Source organism: Gekko japonicus, unplaced genomic scaffold (assembly GCF_001447785.1).
Source record: "Gekko japonicus isolate JY-2015 unplaced genomic scaffold, Gekko_japonicus_V1.1 scaffold1872, whole genome shotgun sequence".
NCBI classification, from domain to species: Eukaryota; Metazoa; Chordata; class Lepidosauria; order Squamata; family Gekkonidae; genus Gekko; species Gekko japonicus.
The window spans coordinates 289,708-303,182 of NW_015159770.1; the positions used below are offsets into that span (position 1 = coordinate 289,708).

Consider the following 13,475-nt stretch of genomic DNA (forward strand, 5'->3'; position numbering starts at 1 on the left):
TAGATTTAACAAACATACAAAAAGGAACCTATATTTGGAGGGGATCTCCAAATTTCATTCCCTCCAAATAAGAAATAAGAGGCATCCATTTGTCCAAAAAGTAAGAATGTAGAATCTGACACTGTAGGGTTAACCATTAAAGAGATCTTCTCCATAACCATAAGATCCCAAGTTTTAACCTTCTACAATGTTAAAGATGGAGGTTTATCCTTCCAGTTTGTTGCAATAAACAAACATGCTGTCGCCAATAAAGCTGAAATGAGCATAAGCTTTGGTGTATCCAGGGCTATTTTTGGGCAGGAACGGAGTTCCGGCTGGCTCCCAAGTTGGCCACACCCAGCAGGAACTTATTAGCATAATAGGCCACACACAACAGCAGGAACTCATTAGGATCACAGTAAGTACTTTGCTCCAAAGCCCTTGAATGGCTGGGCATTGCCACCAACAATGATACAAAGAACCCACCTGTTTACATTTTTTCCAACAAACGTTTGGAATCTTTCTACAGAAATGATGCAACTTTTGTGGGGTAAGATACCATTGACGTAATTTTGAAAGATAAAGTTTGACTGTTTAATGCCTCTGAGGTAAATGCATATGATGTCCAAACCTCATGCCAGTCATTATCAGTAAAGGAAACCCCAAAGTCTCTTTCCCACATATTCTTATTACCTATTCTTATTAGTGGTTTCAATTAACATAGAATATAGTTTTGAGCAGTGTTCCCTCTAAGCTGAGTTAGTGTGAGCTAGCTCACAGGGTTTTTAGCCTCTGGCTCACATTTTTGTCTTGGTTCAGGAAGAATGGCTCCAGAGCAAACTAATTTATGCAGTAGCCAAATCGCTTGCTCACAACTTTAATGCCAGTAGCTCATAAAGTAGAATTATTGCTCACAAGACTCCACAGCTTAGGGGGAACATTGGTTTTGAGACAATGCCTTTATCGGCCAGATCAGGATCGAGTATCAGTCTTTCAAATGCAGTATCTGCCCTTCTGTTGATATTAGTAAAACCTGCAGTACAATAAATATTTCTAAATTGAAAATAAAAGAACCAAGGATTTTTTCGAGCCCAGAAAGTTTTTTGAAAGGCTTCTTTTCCCAAGAAATGACCTTTAGATTGTAAATTGTTATATCTATAACAACCATGATGAAGCCTTTAAGAGATTATTTTTTGTTTGCTTTCCTGGTGAAAAACACTCCTGACCAAGAAATGCTGCAGCTATAGCGTTCTCAGGGGCAAGTATTGATCCCATATTTTAATTGTACACGCCAGATATTGATTTTGGATAGTTTCTCTATTATGCATTCATTTGGTTCCTCATGTGTATAATTTAGGTTTTTATGATTTAATTCTGAAACCTCTAAAGGGATCCATGATTTGTTGCTATTTACATTAAGTTTTCAGTCAAGGGATAGCACATCCTCCCTCCCTTTGAGCTCTGAGCAAGATATTTAAGGGGTTTCTGGGTTTTTTGTTACCCCAAAAGAAGTTGATAATAATTCTTTGCCCTTAATTTATTACTTTTTCAAATATAAAGATTAGAAGCAATTGAAATAAAAATAGAAATCCTGGGAAGATGTCATAAGATTAATTTTCTCTCTCCATATGAAATATCTCATTCCCACTGTACAAGATACCATAATGCTGAGAAATGTAGAGAATTATTATAGTTTAAAAGGATTAAGCTCAATTTTTAAAAACAATATACACTTAAACCAGAGATTTGACCAAACTCTTGTAAAAGATTTTGTAAATGAAACAAACAGACATCTAATTTTGAATATATGGTAATGTCATCTGCATATAGGGCAATCTTAAACTCTATATTGTCACTTTGAATGCCTTGAATTTCTTTACTTTCCCAAACTGCTTCTGCAAAGGGTTCAATATATAATGAAAGTAAAATTTCTGAGGTAAATCAGTACATGCACAGACTTCAGTTAATATGTTTTAAGCAACTGATAGTTTCTTAAGCTTTTCGCAGTGACTTAGAATCTGGAAGATGAGAGGCTTTTGTTTCAGTGTTTCCTCAACATACCAATATACTTTCTTTGAGTATTCACTGAATCTTTTGGTTTCCAGAAGGCTGGGATACTCTATCCTGTACCCAAATTCGTTCACTAAACACACCAGTACTTTTCCTGAGCTTTATTGACCCTTCTGGTTTCAAAAGGCAGTCTAGACACACCAGACCAGGGCTATCTCCCTGTTCTAGCTGGGTAGGGTTAGTATGTGGCCTTATTTAAAAGGGCCAATAGGGAGAGAGCTGGCCTCCAGCCTTTTCTCTCAGAACATGGCAAATCCACCACCTCCCTGGGGGAAGTGCCAGGTGCCTTGCTAGACCAAGCAGGAATATTTTATCTCATGAATTTTATTGGCCTTAATTTGGGGTTCCCTCCCCACTTTTTCCCTTCCACTCTGCATTCTGCTGACCACCCAGTTTGGTGACCACCCAGTGGCATCAAATTGAATATGAAGGGGATGTCACTCAAACCAGGCTACTCTCAAGGCTTCTGTGGCTGGAGGATTGGGACAATAGCACCCCAGGGGCTGTAACAATCCTTGACACAAAAGCCTCATATGTTGAAGGGGCCTGGAACACTCCCCTCGAAAACCTATTATTGTTCAGCAGCAGGGAGGAATCTCAATGGGCCTGAATTCTGTTCCGGGGTCCAGAAACACTTAAATAGAGAAGGCCCAATTCCCCCGCACCCTGCTTTGTCACACCCCCCCCCATTTGGTTAATTATTCTGCAATAAATTTGTAGCTCGTTATTCTGTATTCACTCTCTTTATTGATATTTGTGTGTGGAAAAGAAGGTCTAATTTTTCTTTCTACCTTTCAGTTACTGTCTTTTATAGCAAGATACGAATGAAACCTGATATGAGCACCACACTCCAGAAATACGGGTCTGATCTCTAAAATCTATAATATTTTAATTGATCCGCAACCCCATAATTTGCCCACTTATTCAGCTGCTTGGGCAAAAGATCTTCAAATGAATCTAAATGATGAATTTTGGGATAGAGTGTGGACCTCTTATGCTTCAACATCAAAGTCAATCAACATTAGACAACAAAATTTTAAAATTATATCGCGTTGGTATCTGACTCCACTTAAATTAAATAAAATGAACAAATCAATCTCACCTTTATGCTGGAAGAACTGTGGGCACTTGGGACCATATTTTCATTGTTGGTGGGATTGTCCGCTAATAACTGCATTCTGGAAAGACATAATTCGGGAAATTGCTCAGTTAACCGAAATAGAGATACCATGGTCACCGACAATCATTTTATTGAACAATTGGGGAGACGTCCCAATAACAAATTATAACAAAGAACTACTTACCTTATTGATTTCTGCTGCAAAAACAACCATAGCTTTGAATTGGAACAAAAATATGAAACCAGAGATACGGAATTGGTACTCTAATATTTGGAACCATCTAATTATGGATAAAATTTCCAGCTCATTGGCTTATACAACATCTTCTAAGTATTCGGATGCCTTTTACGGACGTTGGTATCCTATTTTAGGGAAACTAGAGTTTATTTTGGAGAATGTTAGTAGTTCACAAAAATCGCAATATTATTCTTTTATCAGTCAGAGTTGGGCGCTATAATATATAATTCACCAATTTTTATTACGAATGTTACGAAACGCCCAATATAGATCGACTCTTTACCTTATCAGTTTGTTGTTGTTATTTGTTGAATGTTCTGTTTGGATTGTTATATTGTATTCATTGTATTCCTTAATTGAAAATAATAAAAAAAAAATTTTTTTTTTTAAAAAAGAAACCTGATATGAGCATTCCAGTTACCAGCCTGTTTTTGATCTTACTGTTCTTGCATGGTTAATATTTACTTCAGCACTGAAAGACCCCTCTTAGTGGGCTACAGTTTGTTCATTCCAAATATAATCTTAACTGCTCTCAACAGCTTGTTAGGTAAATGCCCATATGTTGCTTTTACTTTAAATAGTGTACTGTGCAGTTAGTCCTAGAAAGTACATGTTTTCTTTGCCTATTAATATTCATGAGTGTGGGGAACATTTCACCCATCTTTGGGGGGGGGGGCTGGCAGTGCTTATGTTATTATCTGCCATGTGGTATACCTCATATATCTCCATCTAAACATTACTTGAGTGATGGGCTAGAACACAAACTAATAGCTTCTATGCTGCTTTGACAATCATGAACTGGAGGTGAACTGATTTGCAAATTTTGATTGATCATGGATGAAACTGTGGCTGGATCATTTTGAAAACTGTTGGATCATTTCCTCTGCCACAACCAGAATACCAAATAATATTCGACATGTTGATAGAGAATTTGATGTCACCACTACATTGTTAAAAATACTGCCAGTATTATTCCATAAAGCTTCTTAGAGGGTTCATTTAAAATCATTACCCCTAAATGCTTCTGTGTGGGTGTCTGTACTAGAGGTATCACAAGGCAAACTGAGCTCTGAAGTTAAGTGCGACAAGCCATTTCTACTAATTGAGGGATCCACACAGCCACAAAATCCATGATTTTGAGGAAAACAGGTTTTTAAAAACTATTATTATTTAAACTATAAACCTTTCCCTCAATCAGCAGGTGTTCTAAAGGTTTTGTGGTGCATGAGCTTAATATGAAGGTCATTGAGGCAGGAAGATATATTTATTTAAAGATTTTCAGGACCAAATCAATAAGACTCCAGAGAAAGAGAAATCTGGCTGAGAGTAGCTGAGAAAGAGAAATCTGGCTGAGAGTAGTTTCAATTTTCTTTACTAGTTTCAAGCATAAACAGGCCTTTACCGATTAGCCACTAGGTTGGTTCTTAACACGCACACAGTATTCCATCCACACCAGTGTGCCATAAATGGCACGAGGTCTGTTCATTGCCAGAGACAGGACTAAAACTTGGTACTCTATTCTCTGTCAGAAGCAGAGCCAAACCACTCCGCCACAATGCCAAGCAGAGCTACCCTTCACTTGTCAAGTGAGGGGCTATTTTTTTCCTTCAGTCTTCTGTCTTCTGTCCATCACAGTAAGTATATGAGAACTAATAAGTTAGACCATGCTCAACAAATTAGCAAAACATATACAGCATCCAGCCTGAGATTATTTTTAACCCAATTTCTAAGAGCCTACCTATGGTTGTGAGTGGCACAGATGAAGATGATGCAGCATTCACACGTACTCACTATGGAAAGGGGGGGATGGCCTGAGAAGTACTGGGTTCCCCCCAATACCAGTTGTACCCATGGCAAATCCACCCCATCTCTTGACTTACTATAGCTCATTCCTCTACCTACCCTCTTTGACTTAAATGGGACAATATCTTCGGATTGTACTGTCAATACCTCTGTCAACCCAGCCAGTTTTGACAATTTCAGACTGAAGAGAAGAAGAAGAGATTGGATTTATACCCCACTCTTCACTACCCAAAAGTGTCTCAGAGTGGCTTACAAGCTCTTTTCCCTTCCCCTCCCCTCCCCACAACAGACACCCTGTGAGGTAGGTGAGGCTGAGAGAGCTCTGACAGAAGCGGCTCTTTTTCAAGAACAGTTGTGCCAGAACTATGGCTTGCCCGAGGTCATCCTGCAGGTGCAAGTGGAGGAGTGGGGAATCAAACCCGGTTCTCCCACATTGGAGTCCACTGCACTTAACCACTACACCAAACTGAGCCAGTTTGGTGTAGTGGTTAAGAGTGGTGGACTCTAATCTGGAGAACCAGGTTTGATTCCCCCACACATCGACATGAAGCCAGGGTCACAGTTCTCTCAGAGTTCTCTCAGCCCCACCTGCCTCACAGGATGTCTGTTGTGGAGAGAGGAAGGGAAGGCGATTGTAAGAGACTCCTTTTGATAGTGAAGAGCAGGATATAAAAACTCCTACTCCCTACTAGTAAAAACAGATGTTTTATTTTTCAAACCAAACTTTGTGCAAATAGCAAACACATAGAGGCATAGCTGTAGAAATGTATCAATACTCTTGATAAGTTTTCCGTGAGAATTGTAGATTTTGGGTTTTTAAAAAAATGAAGTGGAAAAAAATAACTGGGAACAATAGACAATTTGATGTTCTTTCATAATCCCTTGGTATCTACTGCAATTTCTATCCAGTTTTATATCCAAAGTATTTTGTTTTATCAAGAAATAGATTGAACTTTGCATTTAAAAATAATACCTCTAGCCTACATTTTATTTGAGCTTTGAGCCCAGATAATGTAAGACATGAAAACATGAGCCTCTTGTTTTGAAGATTAATCTTCCTAACTGGGGGGAAAACCAGTGGAAGAGACATTGAAAATGATCAGTGGCCACCAAAGAATGCCTCAGAGACAAGGTTGGTTTTGCCAAATTAAATGAAATTATCTTTTCAGCCATTTATATGCTACATTTATGGTGAAGGGCAAGGTGGAAAGTGGCATGCAGCAACTGCAAGAGAAGGAGAGAAGGAACCAGCAGGAGAAAACAATTTTGCCTCCAATCACTGCAAGGGGTGCCTCACAGCTGAGAGATACATTTTTGAAATGCGGGGTGTTACATTCCTGAATTTTCAGAAATCAGAGTCCTGTTGAACCAAAAAGGCTAACAAAGTCATTGTTGCATGGACATTCATGGATGATGTCCTATGTCATCAGATGCAAAAAATAATTGAACATTTGTATGCCCAGACTTTTTATTCTCCAGCACACGTAAGTGATTTTGGGACTTGAAGATAAGCATTCCTCATCCCTGTCCTCTATGGTGGCATGCCACCAAAGTTGGAAAGCTGGCTATAAAATAGAAATTACCCTGATCTGCTGTTTGGGCAAAGAGGGGGGAACAGAATGAGAACTATCTGAAGTCCTTCCTGAAGCGCACCATTCCCACTGTGAGCAATTAATTGGCTATGATTGCTCCATGATGCAACATAATTATCAACATGGTCTGGAACTCTATTCAATCAATTTAAGCAAGTTCCCTTTAAGAAAAACGAATACTTCCTTGATATTTCTATTAATGCCATCTTCTGTTTTTAGAGGAATAATTTCTTACCATCTATATATCTAATAGCGAAGTTGCCCCCGGAGTGCGGATCGCTAAATCAGCTCTCCGGGGGCAGCTGGGGGGCCGGGGGAGGTTTGTGCACACGTGGGCCAGTCCCCACGTGTGCACAAAAATGCTAAATCTTTTTAAAAATTTCGGGGGGATGTTTAAATCCCCTCGAAAGTCACAAAGCGTCCCCTGCGCATGCGCTCTGTAACTGCCGCCGCCGCTTGGGAGGGAAGCGGTGAGCAGCGAGCAGGGAGGGGGGCCAGAGCGGCGAGGGCCAATTGGCTCGCCGATCGGCCCTCGGTTCGGAGCCGGAGGGGGGGGGGGGGGGGGGGGAAGAGAAAACAAAGACCAAGAGAGGGACTGTAGCCATGCTTGTCTGCTGAGGCTGGGTGTAGGGGGGGATGTGTCCCCCCGAAACTGGCAGAGCGTCCCCTGCGCATGCGCAGGGAACGCTCTGCACACTCCAGGTTGAGGGAGGGGGAAATAGCGAGGGGCGAGCGGCTTCCCGCTCGCCCCTCGCTTCAGTGCCGGGTTGGGGGGGGAAGAGCAGCGAGGAGCTGGAAGGGAGAGGCAATGGGGGGAGATGGAGGGGGGTGGAGGACAGGGGGGAACCGGCAGGATGGGAGGGTACTTACCTCCTCCTCCTCCTGCTTCCTCCTCTGCCCCCCCCCCGCGAGTATCGCGGGTCCAAAAAGAGGCCACTCCTTTGTATTAACCTTGGTCAAAGGAAAATTACTTTATTAATGCCCATAGCCCTATATTTTGTTCTGGTGATAGATAAAATTTAGGGGAAAGGGAGGAGCTCATGGACAGATCAGAATGGGATAAATCACTGTACAAGGAGATTTTGGCACAGACAGTTAAAAAGCTGATATATATATATGGAGCTGCGATGGCTCAAGTGGTTAAGACGTTGAACTGCAGGCTGTGGAAGGTCAGTAGTTCAGCAGCTCAAGATCCGAGTTGCCGCATGATGGAGTGAGCTCCCGTCTCTACTTCCAGCTCCTGCCAACCTAGCAGTTCGAAAGGAATAAATTGCAAGTAGATGAATAGGTACCACTTTGGTGGGAAGGTAACAGCGTTCCGTGCGCCTTGGTGTTTAGTCATGCCGGCCACATGACCACGGAAATGTCTTCGGACAGCGCTGGCTCTTCGGCTTTGAAACGGAGATGAGCACCGCAACCCTAGAGTCAGACTCGACTGGCTTTCGAGCAAGGGAACCTTTACCTTTATATATATATTAAACCACATTCCTGGGGGGCCTTTGCACTGTAAGGCAAAGAAACAGCCCCCTTTGCCCACTATCACAGCTGCAGGAAGTTAATTTCAGGAGTGTGGCTTGTAAGGAAGTACTGAAGGGGAGCCCTCCGAGAAAGGGGAGGAATTTACTTATTTGATTCTTAAGGACTGTGGTTTTTCCAAGTTTCAGGGAATTTGTGGGTAACCTTTTTACAACTTATATACTAAAAATGTTCAAGCATTAGTCCAAATTGAAATTGATAGGGTTCATCTGTCTCTAATTTTGAGACAATGGAATTTTGGGTTGAGAAAGTACCTCCTGCCCATTTTATTTGTTTTAATCAATTTTGTTATGGCTACTATAGGTATTTGCTTCTTGAGATATTTTAACTGGAATAGCCAGTTAAGGATTGAACCTGTGGCCTATCTGCATGCAAAGCATAATGCGGTGCCATTGAACCATGACCCATGCATGGCCCAGGTTTTTGGTCTAATTTTAAAAACTGCTATGCCACACAAATTGTTATTTCCAGTATGGTGTAGAAGTTACAGTACTGGGTTTTGATTATGGGATTCTGAATTCAAATCCCCATTAGTCAGTCAATCAGTTTCTCTCAGCTGAGCCAACATCACAGGGAAGAGAGGAGAACCATGTACCCACTGAACCCTTTAGAAGAGTGGGACAAAAATGTGTTGCATAAGGTACAGTTCTGATGTATACTTTGTGATCTCTTCTATATGACATTGTTACTATATACCCCATTACTGCTAACAGTAAAATCCTAAGAATACTTTTTTCTGGGAGAAAGTCGACTGAACAGACTTGAGAAGAATTATGAGTAGACCTGTTCAGGATTGCTCTCCAAGTATAGCAACATTTATATATTGAACAAGTCAGTAGTGGTGGTGAATTAGCAGTTTCCTCTATTGCCTTGCAAATGAAATGATGAATACCAGCATGCTGTTGCAGAAAAACTAGCATGTTCACAGGTCACTGCATATCAAATGATAGGAATATAGAAATGTCCAATGCCCCTTCTGAACTCTACCATTCTGTTTACCAACAGAGGCTAAAAAATGTTCACATGTGTCTCCAGTGCTTCAGGGAGGTTTGTAAGCAGGGTGGGGTGGCAATATTAAGCCATGATGTTAATGCCCATAAAGAGGGATACCATCCCTCTGGAAAAGGCATTATATCTCGTGCAAAATGAACATTACTGTAAGTAACGTTATGAGTTTATAACATTTACCTCTAATTCCAGGATTTTTAAAAACTGCCCACTTTAAATTAACAATATACTTCTTGGCATTGGCAGAACTAATCACCAAAGTTCCCACTTCCTAAAAACATAGACAACCCTGAAACCCTGTCAGGAATCAAAAAGTTGTTTAAATATCAGATCTACATTTCATTCTGGTGTTAAGTCAAATTTATCCATCAGTCCCACCAACGAAATCCCTTTAACAGCTGCAGCATTTCACTTTCACTAGAGTAATTTCCCTAAATTCTCTTTTAAGTTAGTGGGGAGAGGGAGACTAGCTTAGGACTTTCAACTCGACCCTCGGTTTTCATTCATCTAGCATGCTGTAGCTAACGCTCCCCTGAATACACGGAGTTCTCCTTTTATATTGATATATTCCAGAAATCTCCGTTGAGAAAAGAGAAAGCAAGGTTTTCCCACTGCCAGGGCGGGGTGAGATTGCAACAGGGTGGGGTTAGCGGCAGCAGTGGTCTCGGTCTGCGGGCACGCTCTGTCCCGGCAGCAGCAGCTGGAAGCCGAGGAGCCCTGGGCGTGTCTCTGGCTTGGCGGCCTCCTGAAAACCCGTCCGTCTCTCTCTCACTCCGGGGTTAGCAGCCATTGACAGTCTTTCTGCCCAGCTGCCAACAGAACGGTCGGTCTCTGAACTTTGCCCGCCGTGGCCGCTTGCTCTGCAGCACCATGGACAGCAACCCTCTGGAGCGCCTCGACGCCGCGGATTTCCTGAGCATCTGGCAGCACTTCGATGCCGACGGTGAGCTCCCCCCCTCCCCCGCGATTCGAAAGTGTTTCGTGTTCAATGCATATGTGAGAAACGGAGAAGTTCATGTCTATTCAAAGATTGTTTTCGCAGTTCTAGTTCATAAGGAAGTTCTGTGCTTCTGTATAATTCTATCTGATCCTCTTCTGCCAGTATCATCATTTGTGGCTGGCGCCTTGCCTATTTTTGAGTCTTGTCTGGAAATGTCACACGCTCTAAGTCCTGCATTTTGTGGCCATTTTACCTGTGGTTACTCATAACGTGTTCATCTTTGTCTGTCTGTGTGCTGACTGAGAATTCACTTCAGGCATCTGAAAAAGTGAGCTCCAGAACATGCACAGAAACTTATGTCCCAGAAGCCTTATGGAGTCAAAAGATTCAAAAAGTGCTTTCCCCCCACCTGGACAGTGCATAGCATGAGCAGCATCTCAACTCCCACTTACACACTGTATTTCTGTGCTCTCAGAGGGTATTTTCTGTGTGGATGTGTGTAGCACTAGACTGGGTGTGATAAAACTAGGTACCCTCGGCTGCTTGGAGATATTTGCAATGCCTGCCTAAGTGGAGTCATACCCTTTTAAATCTACTGTAGACATTGGGCTTGGAAGAGTGTAATTCTGCTTAAAACAACACTGCAAGTTGGTTGAAAACTGATTTTACTACCTTCTATTACCTATTAATTTATGATATATCTATATATCTATCTATCTATCTATCTATCAATCAAGAGAGAGAATATTAGTATCACACTACTGGATATTTTCAAATATTAATTATTGGTGTTGTACTGATGGTGTTAATAGTAACACCATCAACTTGTGTGGTGCTTTATAGACTGGTAGTGCAATCCTAAAAACACTTTCCTGGGAGCAAGCCTGATTAAATAACTTGAGTAGACCTGTTTAGGATTGCTCTCCAATGAACATAAATGACATGTCCCGCCACAAGCAATTTATAGTGTGACAGTGCAATCTTAAACAAAGTTACACCCTTTTCAGCCATCACTGTCAACGGAAGGGCCTAAGTCTATTCAAGATTACACAATAAATCTCTGTGTTGACTGTCACTCTCAGTTTTAAAACATCTTAATATATTGTGTCCAATCACAGAGTGTTTACAGCATCAACAGGGAGCCTGCTCCTAGATTTTAATCAGAGCTCTTTATTCTAATTTTAAATCTACATTTTAATGACCTGATTAACTGAGGCTGAATTAAACTGAGGCTTTCAGTTCTCTTCACTGACATTAGTATTATATCCCTGAAGCCCCTATGAACTTTCTGGGCCTGCTGTGGATTAGACAGCTGGCAGCTTTTACCCTTGTTTACTGATTTTTGCGTCAATGAACATGTTGACCTGGATATCTCCATAGACAAACATCCAGTTGAAATACAGGCTTCTACAAAAGAAGCTTGAGGTGGAAAATGTCCACAGTTTGTCTCATCTACTCATTATTTTGAAGGCAATTAAATAATTCTATCTTTTAAAATCAAAAAAGCCAAAAAAAAAGCAAGGATTGCTTACATTTACTTATTTGGTTATAAATAGATTTGGTTATAGATTTATAAAATGTCCATGCTATATGTTATTTGCATTTAGAGTCTATTTATTCACATAGAGGCAGTTATTTCAAGTAAATGTAATATATATAAATATATTCCTTTATTTTAGGCAATGGTTACATAGAGGGGAAAGAGCTTGATAATTTTTTCCATCATCTGCTACAGGCTATGGACCGTGGAGTAAGTATTGGATTATGAAACGTTTGAGGCCAGAGACACCTTTAAGACCAACTTTATATTCAAACTTTGTTCTTTTCTTTCAGAACAACATGGCTACCAGTGTTCCCTCTAAGCTGAGTTAGTGTGAGCTAGCTCACAGTTTTTTAGCCTCTGGCTCATACAATTTTGTCTTAGCTCAGGAAGGATGGCTCCAGAGCAAACTAATTTATGCAGCTGCCAAATTGCTCACTCACAACTTTAATGCCAGTAGCTCACAAAGTAGAATTTTTGCTCACAAGACTCCACAGCTTACAGGGAGCATTGATAAGAACATAAGAGAAACCAATGTTGGATCAGGCCAATGGCCCATCTAGTCCAACACTCTGTCACACAGTGACCAAAAATACCAGGTGCCATCAGGAGGTCCAGCAATGGGGCCAGGACACTAGAAGCCCTCCCACTGTTGTCGTCCCCCCCCAAGCACCAAGAATACAGAGCATCACTTGCCCCAGCCTGAGAGTTCCTATCTATACCTTGTGAATAATAGCCACTGATGGACTTCTGCTCCATATGCTTATCTAATTCCCTCTTGAAGCTGTCCATGCTTGTAGCCGCCACCACCTCCTGTGGCTACCCACCTGAATCTATTGCCTTATGATGACAAGCGTGACTGAAGGTCCTCCACCATGCATAGGGTCCTTACAGATGCACACTTAAGCCTTCCTTGCCTGCATGCTGGGATCCCTCACCAACACAAAGTCTAAGGCCGTTGCTGCAAAGCCATTTCTGAAAGATTGAAATCTGAAATAAATTCTGATGCTCAGCTGTTTCTGAGTAGTAGTGGGAAGGGCTGGAGTTCATCTTCCCATTCCCCTGATTTAAAAATAAAAAGCTTATCAGAAAGACGGCAACCTTCCTGAAAAGTGCTCCTTGGGTACAGCCCCAGCTGCCCTATGTATGCTGCTCTGTATCAAGATGGGACTGTTTATCCATATTTGTCACTCTGGCTACCTGTTTCCTTAGTTATTGTTCACAGGTGCAACAACCTGGTTACAATATTCCCCCAGCTTGTGCTCTGAGGCCACCTTCTGCCATGAACTCATTTTGTTCCAGCAAATTGACTCACCTATGTTTGCTTAGATTAATGAGGATAAACTGAGCCGCTTCAGTGCATATTACTTGGAAAGGAACAGAAAGAGAAGTGGGTGGCTTGGCTTATTCAAAACAGTGCTGATTAATTTTGCAGATGCAATATTTGGCCTTCCAAAATCAATTAACGTGGGGCTTTTTTCAAGGAATAATTTCACCTTGCTTAGGAAAATGGATGTATTTAGAAATAGATGTAAGATTCACTGAAGAGTTCACTGTGTGGTCAATTATTTGCTTTGTCTTTGTTTCAGTTCTGTTTCATTTCACTGGACATATTGCCCCTTTATTTTTAGCTATACAGAATGGTTTAT

General features: G+C 41.3%; 1 protein-coding gene across 1 annotated transcript in view; it reads left to right on the forward strand.

The window, feature by feature from the left end:
• The first annotated feature begins 10,216 nt into the window (after nucleotides 1-10,216).
• The window catches only part of SCGN (secretagogin, EF-hand calcium binding protein), a 31,772-nt gene continuing 28,513 nt past the window's right edge, over nucleotides 10,217-13,475 (forward strand). Inside the window, exons 1-2 of the mRNA XM_015406584.1 lie at nucleotides 10,217-10,289; nucleotides 11,966-12,036. Of these exons, the coding sequence (XP_015262070.1) occupies nucleotides 10,217-10,289; nucleotides 11,966-12,036 (144 nt within the window). The remainder of the gene's footprint in view (nucleotides 10,290-11,965; nucleotides 12,037-13,475) is intronic.